Genomic DNA, 22342 nt, shown 5'->3' with positions numbered 1-22342 from the left:
CATGAGGGACATGGGGGACATGGAGGGACATGGGGGGACATGGAGGGACCTGGGGGACATGGAGGGACATGGAGGGACCTGGGGGACATGGAGGGACATGGGGGACATGGAGGGACATGGGGGGACATGAGGGACATGGAGGGACATGGAGGGACATGGAGGGACCTGGGGGACATGGAGGGACATGGGGGACATGGAGGGACATGGGGGGACATGAGGGACATGGGGGACATGGAGGGACATGGGGGGACATGAGGGACATGGAGGGACCTGGGGGACATGGAGGGACATGGGGGACATGAGGGACATGGGGACATAGGGAGACATGAGGAACATGGAGGGACATGGGGGACATGAGGGACATGGGGGGACATGAGGAACATGAGGGACATGGGGGGACATGGGGGACATGGAGGGACATGGGGGGACATGAGGGACATGGAGGGACATGGGGGACATGGGGGACATGAGGGACATGGGGGGACATGAGGAACATGAGGGACATGGGGGGACATGGAGGACATGGAGGGACATGGGGGGACATGGGGGGACACAGAGGGACACGGGGGGTTTTGGGGTCCCCCTGAAGTGACAGAGATGGCACCCATCCCCGCTGACCCCCCCCCACCGTGTCCCCCCCCACCCCAGATCGTGCTGGTGGACGACCTGGCGTCCCCCGTGCCCGAGGGGGGGTCCCACGAGGGGCTCCCCACCCCCGTCAACCTGGAGCTCGAGTGGGTGCTGGGCAAGATGCCCCGCAAGGTGAGGGGGCACCCATGGGTGCTGCTGGGGACAGGGGACCCCCATAGGGGCTGGGGACCCCCCAGTGGGCTTGGGGACCCCCCAAGGGGGTTGGGGACACTCCAAGGGGTACGGGGACACCCCAGAGGGGGTGGGGACCCCCCAGTGGGGCTGGGGACCCCCCAATGGGCTTGGGGACAGCCCAGAGGGGTTGGGGACCCCCCAAGGGGCACAGGGACACCCCAGAGGGGGTGGGGACCCCCCTGGGTGATATCAAGGGACCCCCAGATTTGGGGACCCCCAGGTTTGGGGGTCACCCTTGGGTGACATCAGGGGACCCCCAGATTTGGGGACCCCCAGGTTTGGGGGTCACCCCTGGGTGATATCAAGGGACCCCCAGCTTTGGGGACCCCCAGGTTTGGGTGTCACCGGTGGGTGACATCAAGGGACCCCCAGCTTTGGGGACCCCCAGGTTGGCATCACCCTTGGGTGACATCAAGGGACCCCCAGGTTTGGGGACCCCCAGGTTTGGGGGTCACCCTTGGGTGATGTCAGGGGACCCTCAGCTTTGGGGACCCCCAGATTTGGGGACCCCCAGGTTTGGGTGTCACCCTTGGGTGACATCAAGGGACCCCCAGATTTGGGGACCCCCAGGTTTGGGGACCCCCAGGTTTGGGGGTCACCCTTGGGTGATGTCAGGGGACCCTCAGCTTTGGGGACCCCCAGCTTTGGGGACCCCCAGGTTTGGGTGTCACCCTTGGGTGACATCAAGGGACCCCCAACTTTGGGGACCCCCAGGGACCCTCGGCACTGGCGACCCCCAAAACCGGGACCTCCATAATCCCAGAACTCCCCATTTTGGGGTCACACCCCCACTGGGGACCCCTAAATTTGAGGACCCCCCCCCAAATCAGGGGTGCCCCCGTGGTCGGGTGTCCTCGTGGCCTGGGGACCCCCAGATTCGGGGACACCTTTGGGTGGGGACCCATCCCGCTCCACAGCACCCCAATTTTTGGGCCCCGCCGGGGCGTGGGGGACCCCGATGCGTGGCCGGGCCCCCCCCCCCCCGACACCCATGGGTGCCCCCCAGGTGTTCACCCTTCACCGGGAGCCCCCCGCGCTGCGCCCGCTGAGCCTGCCGCCGGGGCTGACGGTGCGCGGGGCGCTGGAGCGGGTGCTGCGGCTGCCGGCCGTGGCCAGCAAGCGCTACCTCACCAACAAGGTACCCCCCCGCGCCCCCCGCCCCGGCCGTGGCACCCTTGGGTGCCCCCCGGTCACCCCCGCGCGGTCTCGGTCCCCTCCCGTGGCCTGGAGCTTCTCCTGCGGCTTCAGTGCCCTCCCGTGGCCTCGGTCTTCTCCCCTGGTCTCCATCTCCAACGTGGCCTCCATCTCCAGCGTGGCCTCGTTCCCCTCCCATGGCCTCCATCTCCACCATGGCCTCCATCTCCAACGTGGCCTCCGTCACCAATGTGGCCTCCATCTTCTCTGTGGTCTCGTTCCCCTCCCATGGCCTCCATCTCCAACGTGGCCTCCATCTTCTCCATGACCTCGTTCCCCTCCCATGGCCTCCATCTCCAGCATGGCCTCCGTCACTAACGTGGCCACCATCTTCTCCATGGCCTTGTTCCCCTCCCATGGCCTCCATCTTCACCATGGCCTCCATCTCCAACGTGGCCTCCATCTCCAACGTGGCCTCGTTCCCCTCCCATGGCCTCCATCTCCACCATGGCCTCCATCTCTACCATGGCCTCCATCTCCAACGTGGCCTCCATCTCCAACGTGGCCTCCGTCACCAACGTGGCCTCCATCTTCTTTGTGGCCTCATTCCCCTCCCCTGGCCTCCATCTCCAACGTGGCCTCCATCTTCTCGGTGGCCTCATTCCCCTCCCCTGGCCTCCATCTCCAACGTGGCCTCCATCTTCTCGGTGGCCTCGTTCCCCTCCCATGGCCTCCATCTCCAACGTGGCCACCATCTTCTCCATGGCCTCATTCCCCTTCCTGGCCTTGATGTCCTCCATGACCTTGATCTTCTCTGTGGTCCTCGTTCCCCTCCCATGGCCTCCATCTCCACCATGGCCTCCATCTTCTCTGTGGCCTCGCTCCTCTTCCTGGCCTTGATGTCCTCCATGGCCTCATTTCCCTCCCCTGGCCTCCATCTCCACCATGGCCTCCATCTCCACCATGGCCTTGATCTTCTTCGTGGCCTGGTTCCCCTCCCCTGGCCTCCATCTCCTCCATGGCCTCTGTCTGCTCTGTGGTCTCACTCCCCTTCCTGGCCTTGATGACCTCCATGGCCTTGATCCCCTTGATGGCCCCGTTTCCCTCCTGTGTCCTCCATCTCCTCCGTGGCCACCATCTTCTCCGTGTTCTTGTTGCCCTCCCTGGCCTCGTTCCCATCTCATGATCTCCATCTGCTCTGTGGTCACCGTCTTCTCCGTGGCCTCATTCCCCTTCCTGGTCTTTATCATCTCCACGGTCTTGATCCTCTCTGTGGCCTCAGTTCTCCTCTTCTGGCCTCCATCTGCTCTGTGGCCTTGATCCCATCCGTGGCGTCATCCCCCCATGTGGCCTTGATCCTCTCCATGGCCTCGTTCCTCCTCGTGGCCTTGATCCCTTTCATGGCCTCCATCCCCTTCCACAGCCTCGATCTCCTCCCTGGCCTCCATCTCCTCCACGGCCTCCATCTCCTCCACGGCCTCCATCTCCTCCATGGCCTCCATCTCCTCCCGTGGCCCCAATCCTTTGGCTCCTGCTCCGTGTCCTCCACATGCCCTGGCCCATGTCCCCCCGACGTGTCCCAGCCGGTGTCCCCCGTGTCTCCCAACTGTGTCCCCCACGGCATGTCCCCCATGTGTCCCACGCGTGCCCCACCTTGTGTCCCTTGCAACGTGTCCCAGCCCATGTCCTCCATGGCGTGTCCCAGCCCGTGTCCTCCGCAACATGTCCCAGCCCGTGTCCTCCGTGACGTGTCCCAGCCCATGTCCCCCACGTGTCCCAGCCCGTGTCCCCCATGACGTGTCCCAGCCCGTGTCCTCCACATGTCCCAGCCCGTGTCCTCCACGTGTCCCTGCCCATGTCCCCCACGTGTCCCAGCCCGTGTCATCCACGTGTCCCTGCCCATGTCCCCCACGTGTCCCAGCCCGTGTCATCCACGACGTGTCCCAGCCCATGTCCTCTGCAACGTGTCCCAGCCCATGTCCCCCATGACGTGTCCCAGCCCGTGTCCTCCGCGACATGTCCCAGCCCGTGTCCCCCATGACGTGTCCCAGCCCGTGTCCTCCGCGACATGTCCCAGCCCGTGTCCTCCACGTGTCCCATCCCGCGTCCCCCCCTAACGCCGCTCTCCGGGGGCAGGTGGACCGCTCGGTGACGGGGCTGGTGGCCCAGCAGCAGTGCGTGGGCCCCCTGCACACGCCGCTGGCCGACGTGGCCGTGGTGGCCCTGTCCCACTTCGACACGGTGGGGGCGGCCACCGCGCTGGGCGAGCAGCCCATCAAGGGCCTCCTGGACCCGGCCGCCGGCGCCCGCCTCGCCCTCACCGAGGCCCTCACCAACCTGGTCTTCGCCCGCGTCACCGACCTCCGCGTGAGTCCCGCTGCCGCGGCCGTGGCCACCGCGGGGGCCGTGATGTGGCTGCAGGACAGCTACGGGGGGGCACGGCCATGGGGGGGGCGGGCGTGGTTGTGGGGTGGCCGTGGAGGTCATGGCGTGGTCATGGCGTGGTCATGAGGGTCATGGCATGGTCATGGCATGGCCATGGGGGGTCAGACGTGGTTGTGGGGTGGCCATGGAGGTCATGGCGTGGTCATGAGGGTCATGGCATGGTCGTGGCATGGCCGTGGAGGGGGGCGGGCGTGGTTGTGGGGTGGCCATGGAGGTCATGGCATGGTCATGGCGTGGTCATGAGGGTCAGGGCATGGTTGTGGGGTGGCTCTGAAGGTCATGGCATGGCCATGGGAGGTCAGATGTGGTTGTGGGGTGGCCATGAAGCTCATGGCCTGGTCATGGCGTGGTCATGAGGGTCATGGCATGGTCATGGCATGGCCATGGGGTGTCAGATGTGGTTGTGGGGTGGCCGTGGAGGTCATGGCATGGTCATGGCGTGGTCATGAGGGTCATGGCATGGTCATGGCATGGCCATGGGGGGTCAGATGTGGTTGTGGGGTGGCCATGGAGGTCAGGGCGTGGTCATGGCGTGGTCATGAGGATCATGGCATGGTCATGGCGTGGCCATGGGGGGTCAGACGTGGTTGTGGGGTGGCCATGGAGGTCATGGCGTGGTCATGGCATGGTCATGAGGGTCATGGCGTGGCCATGGCGTGGTCATGGCATGGTCATGGCATGGCCATGGGGGGTCAGACGTGGTTGTGGGGTGGCCATGGAGGTCATGGCGTGGTCATGGCGTGGTCATGAGGGTCATGGCGTGGTCATGAGGGTCATGGCATGGTCATGGCATGGCCATGGGAGGTCAGATGCGGTTGTGGGGTGGCCATGGAGGTCAGGGCATGGTCATGGCGTGGTCATGAGGGTCATGGCGTGGTCATGAGGGTCATGGCATGGTCATGGCATGGCCATGGGAGGTCAGATGTGGTTGTGGGGTGGCCATGAAGCTCATGGCATGGTCATGGCGTGGTCATGAGGGTCATGGCGTGGTCATGGCGTGGCCATGGGGGGTCAGATGTGGTTGTGGGGTGGCCATGGAGGTCAGGGCATGGTCATGGTGTGGCTCTGAAGGTCATGGCATGGTCATGACATGGCCATGGGAGGTCAGATGTGGTTGTGGGGTGGCCATGGAGGTCAGGGCATGGTCATGGCGTGGTCATGAGGGTCATGGTGTGGTCATGAGGGTCATGGCGTGGTCATGGCATGGCCATGGGAGGTCAGATGTGGTTGTGGGGTGGCCATGGAGGTCAGGGCGTGGTCATGGCGTGGTCATGAGGGTCATGGCGTGGTCATGACATGGCCATGGGAGGTCAGATGTGGTTGTGGGGTGGCCATGGAGGTCAGGGCATGGTCATGGCGTGGTCATGAGGGTCATGGCATGGTCATGGCATGGCCATGGGGGGTCAGATGTGGTTGTGGGGTGGCCATGGAGGTCAGGGCATGGTCATGGCGTGGTCATGAGGGTCATGGCATGGTCATGGCATGGCCATGGGGGGTCAGATGTGGTTGTGGGGTGGCCATGGAGGTCAGGGCACGGTCATGGTGTGGCTCTGAAGGTCATGGCATGGTCACGGCGTGGCCACGGGAGCCACGGCATGGCCACAGGACCACGGCGTGGTCAGGAGGGTCATGGCATGGCCATGGCGTGGCCACAGGCACCACCGCATGGCCCTGAAGGTCATGGCTTGGCTCCGGCATGGCCACAAAGGTCACGGCATGGCCACGGGGGTCATGGCATGGCCGCAAAGGTCACGGCATGGCCATGGGGGTCATTCCATGACTGTGACATGGCTGTAGGTGTCATGACATGGTTTCAGCATGACCGTGAAGGTCATGGCATGACTCCGACGTGTCCACCAAGGTCATGGCGTGGCTCTGGTGTGACCATGAAGGTCATGGCATGACTGACGTGGCCACCAAGGTCATCGCATGGCTCTGGCATGACCGTGAAGGTCATGGCATGACTGATGTGGCCACCAAGGTCATGGCGTGGCTCTGGCATGACCATGAAGGTCATGGCATGACTCTGACGTGGCCACCAAGGTCATGGCGTGGCTCTGGTGTGACCATGAAGGTCATGGCATGACTCCAACGTGGCCACCAAGGTCATGGCGTGGCTCTGGTGTGACCATGAAGGTCATGGCATGACTGACGTGGCCACCAAGGTCATCGCATGGCTCTGGCATGACCGTGAAGGTCATGGCATGACCGAAGTGGCCACCAAGGTCACGGCGTGGCTACAACATGGCCACCAGGGTCATCGCGTGGCCACAGGGGTCACGGCATGGTGGTGGCACCTGGCAGGACCACGCCACCACCACGCCATGGCCATGGGAGTCACGCCGTGGCCATGGGGACACACCATGGCCGTGGGGACACAATGTGGCCATGGGGACACGCCATGACCGTGCCCTGGGGCAGTTTGGGGGTAAAAAGGGGAATTTGGAGGGAGGTTTTGGGGGTAAAAGGGGGAATTTGGGGACATTTGGGGACAGGGGGGGCCGGGTCAGTGTGTCTGACTCTGTCCCCTCTGTCCCCCCATTTTCTTTTGTGTCCCCATGTCCCCATGTCTGGTGTCCCCGTGTCCCTCTGTCTCTATGCCCATGTGTCCCCATGTCCATGTGTCTTATGTCCCCCATGTCCCCACGTCCCCATGTCTTGTGTCCCCGTGTCCTCTGTCCATGTGTCCCATGTACCCCATGTCCCCATGTCCTGTGTCCCATGTCCCCATGTCCATGTGACCTGTGTCCACGTCCATGTGTCCGTATGTCCCCGTGTCCCCACATCCGTGTCTCCCATGTCCATGTGTCCCATGTCCCTGTGTCTGTGTGTCCCCGTGTCCCTGTGTCCCCATGTCCCCACATCCGTGTCCCATGTCCCCCTGTCCATGTGTCCCATGTCCCCGTGTCCATGTGTCCCATGTCCTTGTGTCTGTGTGTCCCGTGTCCCCGTCCACATGTCCGTATGTCCCATGTCCCCATGTCCATGTGTCCCCTGTCCCCGTGTCCCCACATCCACGTGTCCATGTGTCCCCTGTCCCTGTGTCCCCACATTCGTGTGTCCCATGTCCCCATGTCCCAATGCCCCCATGTCCGTGTGTCCCCATGTCTGCATGTCCCCATGTCTCCGTGTCCCACATCCCCGTGTCCCCATGTCCCGCTGTCCCCATGTCCCCGTGTCCCCATGTCCCCATGTCCCCATCCATGTGTCCCATGTCCCCGTGTCCCCATGTCCCCCATCCATGTGTCCCATGTCCCCGTGTCCCCATGTCCCAATGTCCCCGTGTCTGTGTGTCCCCATGTCCCCATGTCCCCCATCCATGTGTCCCATGTCCCTGTGTCCCCATGTCCCAATGTCCCCGTGTCTGTGTGTCCCCATGTCCCCATGTCCCCCATCCATGTGTCCCATGTCCCCGTGTCCCCATGTCCCAATGTACCCGTGTCCGTGTGTCCCCATGTCCCCCTGTCCCCATGTCCCCATGTCCCCCCGTGTCCCCATGTCCCCCCCCCCCCCCGCAGGACGTCAAGTGCTCGGGCAACTGGATGTGGGGGGGGAAGGGGGGGGCGGCGGGGGGGGCGCTGGCGGGGGCCTGCGGGGGCCTCTGCCACCTCCTGAGCCGCCTCGGCGTCGCCCTGGACGGCGGCAAGGACTCGCTGAGCATGGCCGCCCGCGTGGGTGACAGCACCGTCATGGCGCCCGGTGAGCACCCAAGGGTGGGGGGCACCCATGGGGGGGTCCCATGGGTGGGGGGGGCAGCACCCATGGAGGGGGGGACTATGGGGGGGGAAACACCGGGGGGGGGGGACTCGCTGAGCATGGCCGCCCGCGTGGGTGACAGCACCGTCATGGCGCCCGGTGAGCACCCAAGGGTGGGGGGCACCCATGGGTGGGGGGTCCCTGGGGGGGACTATGGGGGGGGAAACACCGGGGGGGGGGGACTCGCTGAGCATGGCCGCCCGCGTGGGTGACAGCACCGTCATGGCGCCCGGTGAGCACCCAAGGGTGGGGGGCACCCATGGGTGGGGGGTCCCTGGGGGGGACTATGGGGGGGACAACCATGGGGGGGGGGGACTCGCTGAGCATGGCCGCCCGCGTGGGTGACAGCACCGTCATGGCGCCCGGTGAGCACCCAAGGGTGGGGGGCACCCATGGGTGGGGGGTCCCATGGGGGGGACTATGGGGGGGGGAACACCGGGGAAGGGGGGGGACTCGCTGAGCATGGCCGCCCGCGTGGGTGACAGCACCGTCATGGCGCCCGGTGAGCACCCAAGGGTGGGGGGCACCCATGGGTGGGGGGTCCCATGGGGGGGACCATGGGGGGGGACTATGGGGGGGGACAACCAAGGGGGGGGGACTCGCTGAGCATGGCCGCCCGCGTGGGTGACGCCACCGTCATGGCGCCCGGTGAGCACCCAAGGGTGGGGGGCACCCAAGGGTGGGGGGGTCCCATGGGTGGGTGGGGAGAGACAGCACCCATGGAGGGGGGGACTATGGGAGGGGGACTATGGGGGGGGACTCGGTGAGCATGGCCGCCCGCATGGGTGACAGCACCGTCATGGCGCCTGGTGAGCACCCAAGGGTGGGGGGTCCCGTGGGGGGGGGACTATGGGGGGGGGAAACCGGGGATTGGGGGGACTCCAGGTGGGTGGGTGTCCCCAGCGTGGAGGTGGCACCCATGGGTGCTGTGGCCACAAAGGGGGGTGGCGGGTGTCCCCAGGTGTCCCCAGCATGGAGGTGGCACCCTTGGGTGCTGTGGCCACAAAGGGGGGTGGCGGGTGTCCCCAGCGTGGAGGTGGCACCCATGGGTGCTATGGCCACAAAGGGGGGTGGCGGGTGTCCCCAGCATGGAGGTGGCACCCATGGGTGCTACTGGAGCGGAAGGGGGCGGCGGGCGTCCCCAGCGTCACCATCCCAGTGGCAGCCCCACCGTTGGTGACAGCAGCACCCGGGGTGTCACCACGCCAGCGGTGGCCCCGGGGGTGGCGGTGGCAGCACCCATGGGTGCTCCCGCGGCGCTGACCCCCCCACCCCATCCCAGGCGCCCTGGTGGTCTCCGCCTACGCCGTCTGCCCCGACATCACGGCCACCGTCACCCCCGACCTCAAGTGTCCTGATGGCCAAGGTGAGTGGGGCGGGCAGCACCCATGGGTGCTGGCACCCCCGGGGGGGTCTGGGGTCCTGTCGGGGGCCCCCCCGATGGCGCCATGGGTGCAGGGGTGGTCCCATGGGTGCAGGGGGGTCCCAGGGGTGCCGGTCCCCCCTGATGTCCCTATGGGTGCAGGGATGGTTGCATGGGTGCAGGGGGGTCCCACAGGTGCCGTGCCCCCCCGACGTCCCCACGGGCGCAGGGATGGTGCAATGGGTGCAGGGGGGTCCCATGGGTGCAGGGGTGGTGCAATGGGTCCGTGGGGGTCCCATGGGTGCTCTACCCCCCCGTCGACCCCCCCGGGTGCAGGGGTGGTGCTATGGGTGCAGGGACGGTGCAATGGGTGCAGGGGGGTCCCATGGGTGCCGGGCCCCCCCGACGTCCCCACGGGTGCAGGGATGGTGCTGTGGGTGCAGGGGGGTCCCATGGGTGCTCCACCCCCCTGACGTCCCCATGGGTGGAGGGATGGTGCAATGGGTGCAGGGGGGTCCCATGGGTCCCATCTCCCCCCTGATGTCACCATGGGTGCAGGGGTGGTGCTATGGGTGCAGGGGGGTCCCACAGGTGCTGTGCCCCCCCTGACGTCCCCATGGGCGCAGGGGTGGTCCCATGGGTGCACGGGGGTCCCATGGGTGCCGGGTCCCCCCTGACGACCCTGTGGGTGCAGGGATGGTGCAATGGGTGCAGGGGGGTCCCATGGGTGCTGTGCCCCCCCGATGTCCCCCTGGGCGCAGGGGTGGTCCCATGGGTGCAGGGGGCTCCCATGGGTCCCATCTCCCCCCTGATGCCCCTATGGGTGGAGGGATGGTGCAATGGGTGCAGGGATGGTGCAATGGGTGCAGGGGGGTCCCATGGGCGCAGGGGGGGTCCCATGGGTGTAGGGGGGGTTCCATGGGCGCAGGGGGGTCCCACGGGTGCCGGGCCCCCCCCGACGTCCCCACGGGTGCAGGGATGGTTCTATGGGTGCAGGGGCGATGCAATGGGCGCAGGGGGGTCCCATGGGCGCAGGGGGGTCCCACGGGTGCCGGGCCCCCCCTGACGACCCCCCCGGGCGCAGGGGCGGTGCTGTGGGTGCCCCTGAACCCCGGGCGGCACCGCTTGGGGGGCAGCGCCCTGGCCCAGGTCTTCTCCCAGCTGGGCGACGCCTGCCCCGACCTGGAGGACCCCGAGGTGCTGGCGGCCGCCTTCCGCGTCACCCAGGAGCTGCTGGGCGGTGGGTGCCCCCCCGGGGGGGCCGGGGTCCTGGGGGGGGTGGGGGTGTCGTTGCATGGGGTCATTGGGTGCTGTGGGGGGGGATTTGGGTGCTATGGGGTGATTTGGGGTGTCGTTGGATGGGGTAATTGGGTGCTATGGGGGGTCACTGGGTGCTATAGGGGGGTAATTGGGTGCTATGGGGGGGTGACGTTGCATGGGGTAATTGGGTGCTATGAGGGGGATTTGGGTGCTATAGGGGGGATTTGGGTGCTATGGGGGGTAATTGGGTGCTATGGGGGTAATTGGGTGCTATGGGGTGATTTGGGGTGTCATTGGATGGGGTAATTGGGTGCTATGGGGGGTAATTGGGTGCTATAAGGGGATTGGGGGTGTCATTGCGTGGGGTAATTGGGTGCTATGGGGAGTAACTGGGTGCTATGGGGGGGTGGGGGTGTCATTGCATGGGGTAATTGGGTGCTATGGGGGGTTGGGGTGTCGTTGGCTGCTATGGGGGGTAATTGGGTGCTATGGGGGGATTGGGGGTGTCATTGTGTGGGGTAATTGGGTGCTATGGGGTGTCATTGGGTGCTACAGGGGGTAATTGGGTGCTATGGGGTGATTTGGGGTGTCATTGGATGGGGTAACTGGGTGCCATGGGGGGTCATTGGGTGCCATGGGGGGATTGGGGGTGTCATTGCATGGGGTAATTGGGTGCTATGGGGGGTAATTGGGTGCTATGGGGGGATTGGGGGTGTCATTGCATGGGGTAATTGGGTGCTATGGGGGGTAATTGGGTGCTATGGGGAGTAACTGGGTGCTATGGGGGTGGGGGTGTCATTGCATAGGGTAATTGGGTGCTATGGGGGGATTTGGGTGCTATAGGGGGTAATTGGGTGGTATAGGGGGGTTGGGGGTGTCATTGGATGGGGCAATTGGGTGCTATGGGGAGTAATTGGGTGCTATGGGGGGGTAATTGGGTGCTATGGGGAGTAACTGGGTGCTATGGGGGGTTGGGGTGTCATTGCGTGGGGTAATTGGGTGCTATGGGGAGTTGGGGGTGTCATTGCATGGGGTAATTGGGTGCTATGAGGGGGATTTGGGTGCTATGGGGGGATTTGGGTGCTATGGGGGGGTAATTGGGTGCTATGGGGGTAATTGGGTGCTATGGGGTGATTTGGGGTGTCATTGGATGGGGTAATTGGGTGCTATGGGGGGTAATTGGGTGCTATAGGGGGATTGGGGGTGTCATTGCGTGGGGTAATTGGGTGCTATGGGGAGTAACTAAGTGCTATGGGGGGGTGGGGGTGTCATTGCATGGGGTAATTGGGTGCTATGGGGGGTTGGGGTGTCGTTGGCTGCTATGGGGGTAATTGGGTGCTATGGGGTGATTTGGGGTGTCATTGGATGGGGTAACTGGGTGCCATGGGGGGTCATTGGGTGCCATGGGGGGATTGGGGGTGTCATTGCATGGGGTAATTGGGTGCTATGGGGGGTCATTGGGTGCCATGGGGGGATTGGGGGTGTCATTGCATGGGGTAATTGGGTGCTATGGGGGGTAATTGGGTGCTATGGGGAGTAACTGGGTGCTATGGGGGTGGGGGTGTCATTGCATAGGGTAATTGGGTGCTATGGGGTGATTTGGGTGCTATAGGGGGTAATTGGGTGGTATAGGGGGGTTGGGGGTGTCATTGGATGGGGCAATTGGGTGCTATGGGGAGTAATTGGGTGCTATGGGGGGGTAATTGGGTGCTATGGGGAGTAACTGGGTGCTATGGGGGGGTGGGGGTGTCATTGCGTGGGGTAATTGGGTGCTATGGGGTGTCATTGGGTGCTACAGGGGGGTAATTGGGTGCTATGGGGTGATTTGGGGTGTCATTGGATGGGGTTATTGGGTGCTGGGGGGTTATTGGGTGCTATGGGGGGGTGGGGGTGTCATTGGGGGTTTTGGGGGGTAATTGGGTGCTATAGATGCATTGGGGGTGTCATTGGATGGGGTAATTGGGTGCTTTGGGGTGTCATTGGGTGCTGGGGGGGTAATTGGGTGCTATAGGGGGATTGGGGTGTCATTGGATGGGGTAACTGGGTGCCATGGGGGGTCATTGGGTGCCATGGGGGGTCATTGGGTGCTATGGGGGGGCGCTGGGTGCTGTGGGGGGGTGGGGGTGTCGTTGGATGGGGTCATTGGGTGCTATGGGGTGTCATTGGGTGCTGTGGGGGCAATTGGGTGCTATGGGGGGTATTTGGGTGCTATGGGGGGTAATTGGGTGCTATGGGGGGGATTGGGGGTGTCATTAGGGGTTTTAGGGTGTCACTGGGTGCTCTGGGGTGACCGGGGGTGTCACTGGGTGCCCCCCCCCCCGCAGAGCGGGTGCTGCGGGCGGGCCACGACGTCAGCGACGGGGGGCTGCTGGGTGCCATGGGGCGTCACCGGGTGCCATGGGGTGACAGTGGGTGCCATGGGGTGACACCGGGTGCCCTGCGGTGACACTGGGTGCCCCCCCCGCAGAGCGGGTGCTGCGGGCGGGCCATGACGTCAGCGACGGGGGGCTGCTGGGCTGCGCCCTGGAAATGGCCTTCGCCGGCAACTGCGGGCTGCGCCTCGACGTCCCCCCCGGGCCACCCGGCGTCACCCGTGAGTGCCACCGCCACCGCCACCCCCCCCCGGGGACACCCCCAGCCTGGGGACACCCCCGCCTTGGGGACAGCCTGCCCTGGGGACAGCCTGCCCTGGGGACATCCCGACCTGGGGACATCCCGCCCTGGGGACAGCCACCCTGGGGACATCCCGCCCTGGGGACAGCCACCATGGGGACATCTCCATTTTGGGGACATCCAACCTGGGGACATCGCCACCATGGGGACACCCTGACCCTGGGGACACCCAACCTGGGGACACCTCCACCATGGGGACATCCAGCCTGGGGACATCCCACCCTGGGGACAGCCATCATGGGGACATCCCACCCTGGGGACATCCCACCATGGGGACATCTCCATCTTGGGGACACCCTGGCCCTAGGGACACCCACCCTGGGGACATCCCACCTTGGCGACACCCCACCCTGGGGACATCCAACCTGGGGGCATCTCCACCCTGGGGACAACCACCCTGGGGACATCCCACCCTGGGGACGGCCACCCCGGGGACCTCTCCACCCTGGGGACAGCTCCACCCTGGGGACATCCCACCTTGGGGACATCCAACCTGAGGACAGCCACCATGGGGACACCACCACCCTGGGGACATCCCACCATGGGGACATCCCACCCTGGGGACACATCTACCCTGGGGACAGCTCCACCCTGGGGACATCCAACCTGGGAACATCCCACCATGGGGACCTCCCACCCTGGGGACATCTCCACCATGGGGACACCCAACTTGGGGACACCCAACCTGGGGACAACCCGCTCTCCATGTCCTCATGTCCCCGCTCCCTCCCCACGTCCCATGTCCCCCGTGTCCCCGTGACCCCACGCCGTGTCCCCACATCCCCGTGTCCCTGTGTGACCCCGTGCCGTGTCCCCACGTCCCCGTGTGTCCCCGTGTCCCCGCAGCGCTGGCCGTGCTCTTCGCCGAGGAGCCGGGGCTGCTGCTGGAGGTGGCCGCGGGGGACGCGGTGGCCGTGAGCCGGCGCTACCAGGCCAGCGGCGTCCAGTGCCTGTCCCTGGGCCACAGCGGTCCCCAAGGTCCCCAGGCCATGGTGAGCCACCGCGGGGACACGGGGACATGGGGGACGTGGGGACATGGGGGGACATGGAGGGACACGGGGGGACACGGGGACACGGGCCAGTGGCGTCCAGTGCCTGTCCCTGGGCCACAGCGGTCCCCAAGGTCCCCAGGCCATGGTGAGCCACCGCGGGGACACGGGGGGACACGGGGGGGACACGGGGACACAGAGACATGGGGGGACATGGGGGGACACGGAGGGACATGGGGGGACATGGGGACATGGGCCAGCGGCGTCCAGTGCCTGTCCCTGGGCCACAGCGGTCCCCAAGGTCCCCAGGCCATGGTGAGCCACCGCGGGGACACGGGGGGACATGGGGGACATGGGGACATGGGGGGACATGGGGACACGGGGACATGGGGGACATGGGGACACGGGGGGACATGGGGGGACATCATGGGGACCAGGGTGGCCTTCGGGGGTGCCATGATGCTCCCAGAGCCCATAGGTGCCTCCTGGAGCCCCCAGGAGCCGGTTCGTCACGCGTGTGCTTAGTGTGTGCTTAGCGTGTGCGTGATGCCGAGCGATCCGGGCAGGTCTGGGTGGCCGTGGGGGGCTCGGAGGTGCTGCGAGACCCCATAACCGCCTCCTGGTGCCCCCCTGGGCCCATACGGGCCTATTCGGCACACATGTGCTTAGCATGTGCTTAGCGTGTGCGTGACGGCGAGCGATCCTGGCAGGTCCGGGTGGCCGTGGGGGGCGCCATGATGCTCCCAGAGCCCAAAGTCGCCTCCTGGAGCCCCCAGGAGCCGGTTCGTCACGCGTGTGCTTAGCGTGTGCTTAGCGTGTGCGTGACGCCGAGCGGTCCTGGCAGGTCTGGGTGGCCGTGGGGGGCTCGGAGGTGCTGCGAGACCCCATAACCGCCTCCTGGTGCCCCCCTGGGCCCATACGGGCCTATTCGGCACACATGTGCTTAGCATGTGCTTAGCGTGTGCGTGACGGCGAGCGATCCTGGCAGGTCCGGGTGGCCGTGGGGGGCGCCATGATGCTCCCAGAGCCCAAAGTCGCCTCCTGGAGCCCCCAGGAGCCGGTTCGTCACGCGTGTGCTTAGCGTGTGCTTAGCGTGTGCGTGACGCCGAGCGGTCCTGGCAGGTCCGGGTGGCCGTGGGGGGCTCCGAGGTGCTGGGGGAGGCCATAACCGCCTCCTGGTGCCCCCCTGGGCCCATACGGGCCTATTTGGCACACATGTGCTTAGCATGTGCTTAGCGTGTGCGTGATGCCGAGCGATCCTGGTAGCTCCAGGTGGCCATGGGGGGCGCCAAGGTGCTCCCAGAGCCCATAGGTGCCCCCTGAGCCCCCAGGGGCCGGTTCGTCACGCGTGTGCTTAGCGTGTGCTTAGCATGTGCGTGATGCCGAGCAATCCTGGTAGGTCCAGGTGGCCATGGGGGGGCGCCAAGATGCTCCCAGAGCCCATAGGTGCCTCCTGGAGCCCCCAGGAGCCGGTTCATCACGCGTGTGCTTAGCGTGTGCTTAGCGTGTGCGTGACACCCGGCGCCTGCGGCAGGTCTGGGTGGCCATGGGGGGCTCCGAGGTGCTCCCAGAGCCCATAACCGCCTCCTGGAGCCCCCAGGAGCCGGTTCGTCACGCGTGTGCTTAGCGTGTGCTTAGCGTGTGCGTGACGCCGAGCGGTCCGGGCAGGTCCGGGTGGCCGTGGGGGGCTCGGAGGTGCTGGCGGAGGCCGTGGCCGGGCTGCGGGCGCTGTGGGAGGCCACGAGCTTCGCGCTGGAGCGGCGGCAGGCGGCACCGGGCTGCGTGGCCCAGGAGGAGGCGGGGCTGGGCCGGCGCCGGGGACCCACCTACCGCCTGGCCTTCGACCCCCCCCACACCCCCCCGCTGCTGCGTGGCGTTGGTGGGTGCTGGGACCCCCCCCCCGGGGTGGGGGGGGCACCCTGGGGTGGGGGGAGATGGGGGGGTCCCTTGGGTGGGGGGGGGGAATGGGGTGGGGGGGACCCTGGGAGAGGGGTGGTTCTGGGGTGGGGGGTCCTGGGGGTCCCTGGGGGGGCTGAACCTGGCCGGGGGGGGTCTTGGGGGGGGTCCTGGGGGTCCCTGGGGTGGGGGGGGTCATTGGGGGGGTCCTGAGGGCCCTGGGGGGGATGTCATGGGGGTCCCTGGGGTGGGGTGAGGACCCTGGAGGGGGGGTCCTGGGGTGGGGGGGGGTCATTGGGGGGGTCTTGAGGGTCCGGGGGGGGTCATGGGGGTCCCTAGGGTGGGGGGGAACCTGGGAGGGGTCATGGGGGGGGGCCTCGGGGTGGGTGGGTGACCTGGGGGGGGTCATGTGGGGTCTCTGGAGTGTGGGGGGACCCTGGGGGGGTCATGGGGGTCCCTGGGCTGGGGGGGGACGTGGGGGGGGTCTTGGGGGTCCCTGGGGTGGGGGGGGTCATTGGGGGGGTCCTGAGGGCCCTGGGGGGGATGTCATGGGGGTCCCTGGGGTGGGGTGAGGACCCTGGGGGGGGGGGTCCTGGGGTGGGGGGGGTCATTGGGGGGGTCTTGAGGGTCCGGGGGGGGTCATGGGGGTCCCTGGGGTGGGGGGGAACCTGGGAGGGGTCATGGGGGGGGGGCCTCGGGGTGGGTGGGTGACCTGGGGGGGGTCATGTGGGGTCTCTGGAGTGGGGGGGGGCCCTGGGGGGGTCATGGGGGTCCCTGGGCTGGGGGGGGGACGTGGGGGGGGTCTTGGGGGTCCCTGGGGGGTTTCTGGGGGTCCCTGGGGTAGGGGGGACCCTGGGGGGGGGTCCTGGGTCTGGTTTTGGGGGGGGGGATATGGGGGTGTGGGGGCCCCCCAGGATGGGGGTCTTGGGGTGACGGTGCCCCCCCCGTCCCCCCCCCAGAGCTGCCGGGGCCCCGCGTGGCCGTGGTGCGGGAGGAGGGCAGCAACGGCGACCGGGAGATGGCGGCCGCCTTCGTCATGGCCGGCTTCCAGGTGAGGGGCCCAGGCGTCCGGGGGGGGCTCCCATCCCCCCCCCCCAAGGGGCCCAGGCGTCCAGGGGCTCCCCTCATCCCCCCTCCCCCGCTCCCTAGGGACCCAGGCGTCCGGGGGGGGCTCCCATTCCCCCCCCCCAAGGGGCCCAGGCGTCCGGGCCAGCAGGGGCCCAGGTGGGAGGGGCCCAGGCGTCCGGGTCAGGAGGGACCCAGGCATCCGGGCCATGGGTGACCCAGTCCCAAGGGACCCAGGTGGGAGGGGCCCAGGCGTCCAGGCCGGAGGGTCCCAGGCAGGAGGGACCCAGGCGTCCGGGCCAGGAGGGACCCAGGCGGGAGGGACCCAGGCGTCCGGGCGGGCCAGAGGGACCCAGGTGTCCGGGTCAGGAGGGGCCCTGGCGTCCGGGCGGGAGGGACCCAGGCGTCCGGGCGGGAGGGACCCAGGTGGGAGGGACCCGGGTGTCCAGGCGGGCTGGTCCCAGGCGGGAGGGGCCCAGGCGTCCGGGGCCAGGAGGGACCCAGGTGTCCAGGGCAGAGGGACCCAGGCGTCCGGGCCAGGAGGGACCCAGGCAGGAGGGACCCAGGCGTCCGGGCGGGCCAGAGGGACCCCGGCATCTGGGTGGGAGGGACCCAGGTGTCCGGGTGGGCCGGAGGGGCCCAGGTGTCCGGGCGGGAGGGACCCAGATGGGAGGGACCCCGGCATCCGGGCGGGAGGGGCCCAGGTGTCCAGGCCAGGAGGGACCCAGGTGTCCAGGCGGGAGGGACCCAGGCATCCGGGCGGGCCAGAGGGACCCAGGCGTCCGGGCCGGAGGGGCCCCGGCGTCCGGGCGGGAGGGACCCAGGCGTCCGGGCGCCCAGGTGTGGGACGTCACCACGGAGGACCTGTGCTCGGGCACCGCCACCCTCGACGCCTTCCGCGGCCTCGTCTTCGTCGGCGGCTTCAGCTACGGCGACGTCCTCGGCTCCGCCAAGGGTGCGCGGGGGGGGGCGGCGGGTTTTGGGGTGAATTCTGGCGGTTTTGGGGCAGCCAGGGTGGTTTTTGGGGTGAATCGTGGCGGTTTGGGGTCTATGGGGGCAGCGGGGGGGGGGACTGGATTTTGGGGTGAATCGCAGCAGTTTTAGGGCAGTGGGAGGGGTGGATTTTGGGGTGAATCGTGGCAGTTCTGGGGCGGCCGGGGTGGATTTTGGGGTGAATCGCGGCGGTTTTGGGTCCGTGGGGTCCGTGGGGGGGTGGCGGGTTTTAGGGTGAAACCCGGCAGTTTTGGGGCTGCAGGGGCGGATTTTGGGGTGAATCATGGCAGTTTTGGGTCTGTTGGGGCGGATTTTGGGGTGAATTGTGGCGGTTTTGAGGCAGCCAGGGCAGATTTTGGGGTGAATCCAGGCAGTTTCGGGTCCACGGAGGCCATGGGGGGGAACCAGATTTTGGGGTGAATCCCCGTGGTTTTGGGTCTGCGGGGGCAGATTTTGGGGTGAATCCCAGCAGTTTTGGGTCTGTTGGGGCGGATTTTGGGGTGAATCGTGGTGGTTTCGGGTCCATGGAGCAGTGGGGGGGCTGAATTTTTGGGGCAAATCACGGTGGTTTCGGGTGTGCGGGGGCGGCAGGAGGGAGTGGATTTTGGGGTGAAACCTGGTGGTTTCGGGGCCATGGGGGGGCAGATTTTGGGGTGAATCCCAGCAGTTTTGGGGCCGCAGGGGCCGCGGGGGGGGGAGCGGATTTTGGGGTGAATCGCGGCAGTTTGGGAGCTGCTGGGGCAGATTTTGGGGTGAATCTCAGCAGTTTTGGGTCTGTAGGGGCCTGGGGGGGGACCAGATTTTGGGGTGAATCCCTGTGGTTTTGGGCCAAGCTGGGGAGCGGTGGGGGGGCAGGTTTTGGGGCGAATCCCAGCAGTTTCAGGTCCACGGGGGCCATGGGGGGGGGAACCAGATTTTGGGGTGAATCCCAGCAGTTTCACGGGCCACCAGGGCAGATTTTTGGGGCGAATCCTGCCAGTTTTGGGTCCATGGAGGGGGACCAGATTTTGGGGTGAAACTCGGCAGTTTCAGGGCAGCTGGGGGTGGATTTTTGGGGTGAATCCCAGCAGTTTCGGGGCCACTGAGGTGGATTTGGGGGTGAATAATGGCGTTTTGGGGGCCACAGAGGCGGATTTTGGGGCGAATCGCAGCGGTTTCGGGTCCGCGGGAGCCATGGGGGGGGCACCACATTTTGGGGTGAATTCCTGCGGTTTTGGGGCAGGTTGGGCGGCCGCTGTCACCTTCCACGCGGGGGCCCGGGAGGCCCTGGAGACCTTCCGGCGTCGCCCCGACACCTTCAGCCTCGGCGTCTGCAACGGCTGCCAGCTGCTGGCCCTGCTGGGCTGGGTGGGCACTGGTGCGTACTGGGAGCACTGGGAGGCACTGGGGGGCACTGGGAGGCACTGGGGGGCACTGGGAGCTGCTGGCCCTGCTGGGCTGGGTGGGCACTGGTGCGTACTGGGAGCACTGGGAGCACTGGGAGGCACTGGGAGGCACTGGGGGGCACTGGGAGCTGCTGGCCCTGCTGGGCTGGGTGGGCACTGGTGCGTACTGGGAGCACTGGGGGGCACTGGGAGGCACTGGGGGGCACTGGGAGCTGCTGGCCCTGCTGGGCTGGGTGGGCACTGGTGCGTACTGGGAGCACTGGGGGGCACTGGGAGGCACTGGGGGGCACTGGGAGGCACTGGGGGGCACTGGGAGCTGCTGGCCCTGCTGGGCTGGGTGGGCACTGGTGCGTACTGGGAGCACTGGGAGGCACTGGGAGGCACTGGGGGGCACTGGGAGCTGCTGGCCCTGCTGGGCTGGGTGGGCACTGGTGCGTACTGGGAGCACTGGGAGGCACTGGGGGGCACTGAGAGGCACTGGGGGGCACTGGGAGCTGCTGGCCCTGCTGGGCTGGGTGGGCACTGGTGCGTACTGGGAGCACTGGGAGGCACTGGGGGGCACTGGGAGGCACTGGGGGGCACTGGGAGCTGCTGGCCCTGCTGGGCTGGGTGGGCACTGGTGCATACTGGGAGCACTGGGAGGCACTGGGGGACACTGAGAGGCACTGGGGGGCACTGGGAGCTGCTGGCCCTGCTGGGCTGGGTGGGCACTGGTGCGTACTGGGAGCACTGGGAGCACTGGGGGGCACTGGGAGGCACTGGGGGGCCCTGGGAGCTGCTGGCCCTGCTGGGCTGGGTGGGCACTGGTGCGTACTGGGAGCACTGGGAGGCACTGGGGGGCACTGGGAGGCACTGGGGGGCACTGGGAGCTGCTGGCCCTGCTGGGCTGGGTGGGCACTGGTGCGTACTGGGAGCACTGGGAGGCACTGGGGGGCACTGGGAGGCACTGGGAGCTGCTGGCCCTGCTGGGCTGGGTGGGCACTGGTGCATACTGGGAGCACTGGGAGGCACTGGGGGGCACTGAGAGGCACTGGGGGGCACTGGGAGCTGCTGGCCCTGCTGGGCTGGGTGGGCACTGGTGCGTACTGGGAGCACTGGGAGGCACTGGGGGACACTGGGAGGCACTGGGAGGCACTGGGAGCTGCTGGCCCTGCTGGGCTGGGTGGGCACTGGTGCGTACTGGGAGCACTGGGGGGCACTGGGGGGCCCTGGGAGCTGCTGGCCCTGCTGGGCTGGGTGGGCACTGGTGCGTACTGGGAGCACTGGGGGGCACTGGGGGGCACTGGGCTGAGGGGGGAGGTCTCCCATGGGTGGGGGGTCCCCAATAATGGGGTCACCCATGGGTGGGGGGTCCCCAATAATGGAGTCACCCATGGGTGGGGGGGTCCCATGGGTGGGGGGTCCCCAATAATGGGGTGTCCCATGGGTGGGGGGGTCCCATGGGTGGGGGAGCCCCAATGATGGTGTCACCCATGGGTGGGGGGGTCCCATGGGTGGGGGGTCCCCAATAATGGAGTCACCCATGGGTGGGGGGGTCCCATGGGTGGGGGGTCCCCAATAATGGGGTGTCCCATGGGTGGGGGGGTCCCATGGGTGGGGGAGCCCCAATGATGGTGTCACCCATGGGTGGGGGGGTCCCATGGGTGGGGGGTCCCCAATAATGGGGTCACCCATGGGTGGGGGGGGTCCCATGGGTGGGGGTTCCCCAATAATGGGGTCACCCATGGGTGGGGGGTCCCCAATAATGGGGTGTCCCATGGGTGGGGGGGTCCCATGGGTGGGGGGGCCCCAATGATGGTGTCACCCATGGGTGGGGGGGTCCCATGGGTGGGGGGTCCCATGGGTGGGGGGGTCCCCAACGATGCTGCCTCCCACGACGGTGATGAGACGCCCCACGGCCTTGGTCTGCGCGTGGGGGGGTCTCCCACGGTTTGGGGGTCCCCCGTCACCCACGGGTGCCACCCATGGGTGCCCCCCCAGGCGCCCCCCCCCACCCCGGGGTGCTGCTGGCCCCCAACACCTCGGGGCGCTTCGAGTCCCGCTTCGCCACCGTCCGCGTGGAGCCGGGGCCGGCGCGGCTGCTGCGCGGGATGGCGGGGTCCGTGCTGGGCATCTGGGTGGCCCACGCCGAAGGTACTGGGAGCACTGGGAGGCACTGGGAGGCACTGGGAGTGGGTGCTGGGTGGCCCATAGTGAAGGTCCTGGGGTCCTGAGGTGGCCTTTGGGTGCCACCTGGGTCACTTTGGGGTCCAGAGATGGGTTTTGGGGTCCTGAGACAGGACTTTGGGTGCCACCTACTCAACTTTGGGGTCCCGAGATAGGTTTGGGGGTCCTGAGATAGGACTTAGGTGCCACCTGGGTCACTTTGGGGTCCCAAGATGGGTTTTGGGTGGCCTTTAGGTGCCACCTAGTCAACTTTGGGGTCCCCAGATGGGTTTTGGGGTCCTGAGGTGGGACTTAGGTGCCACCTGGGTCACTTTGGGGTCCCCAGATGGGTTTTGAGTGGCCTTTAGGTGCCACTTAGTCAACTTTGGGGTCACAGGATGGGTTTTGGGGTC

General features: G+C 67.1%; 1 protein-coding gene across 7 annotated transcripts in view; it reads left to right on the top strand.

Annotated features, from left to right (window-relative positions):
• LOC112980861 (phosphoribosylformylglycinamidine synthase) overlaps positions 1–22342 on the top strand; it is a 59976-nt gene that overhangs the window by 34284 nt on the left and 3350 nt on the right. For all 7 annotated transcript variants that reach the window (XR_010386546.1, XR_010386545.1, XR_010386544.1 and 4 more), the window contains exons 16-28: positions 649–762; positions 1832–1963; positions 4096–4326; positions 7923–8103; positions 9443–9526; positions 10608–10763; positions 13251–13376; positions 14303–14448; positions 16114–16324; positions 17301–17392; positions 18247–18361; positions 19622–19756; positions 21765–21917. Coding sequence is in view for 3 of the 7 variants with exons in the window: in XM_064503766.1 (XP_064359836.1) it covers positions 649–762; positions 1832–1963; positions 4096–4326; positions 7923–8103; positions 9443–9526; positions 10608–10763; positions 13251–13376; positions 14303–14448; positions 16114–16324; positions 17301–17392; positions 18247–18361; positions 19622–19756; positions 21765–21917 (1876 nt within the window). In the remaining 4 variants the exon portion in view is untranslated. The remainder of the gene's footprint in view (positions 1–648; positions 763–1831; positions 1964–4095; positions 4327–7922; positions 8104–9442; positions 9527–10607; positions 10764–13250; positions 13377–14302; positions 14449–16113; positions 16325–17300; positions 17393–18246; positions 18362–19621; positions 19757–21764; positions 21918–22342) is intronic.

Source organism: Dromaius novaehollandiae, unplaced genomic scaffold (assembly GCF_036370855.1).
Source record: "Dromaius novaehollandiae isolate bDroNov1 unplaced genomic scaffold, bDroNov1.hap1 HAP1_SCAFFOLD_117, whole genome shotgun sequence".
NCBI lineage: Eukaryota > Metazoa > Chordata > Aves > Casuariiformes > Dromaiidae > Dromaius > Dromaius novaehollandiae.
Note: the sequence above shows the minus strand (reverse complement) of the source record. Positions and strands in the feature narration are given on the sequence as shown.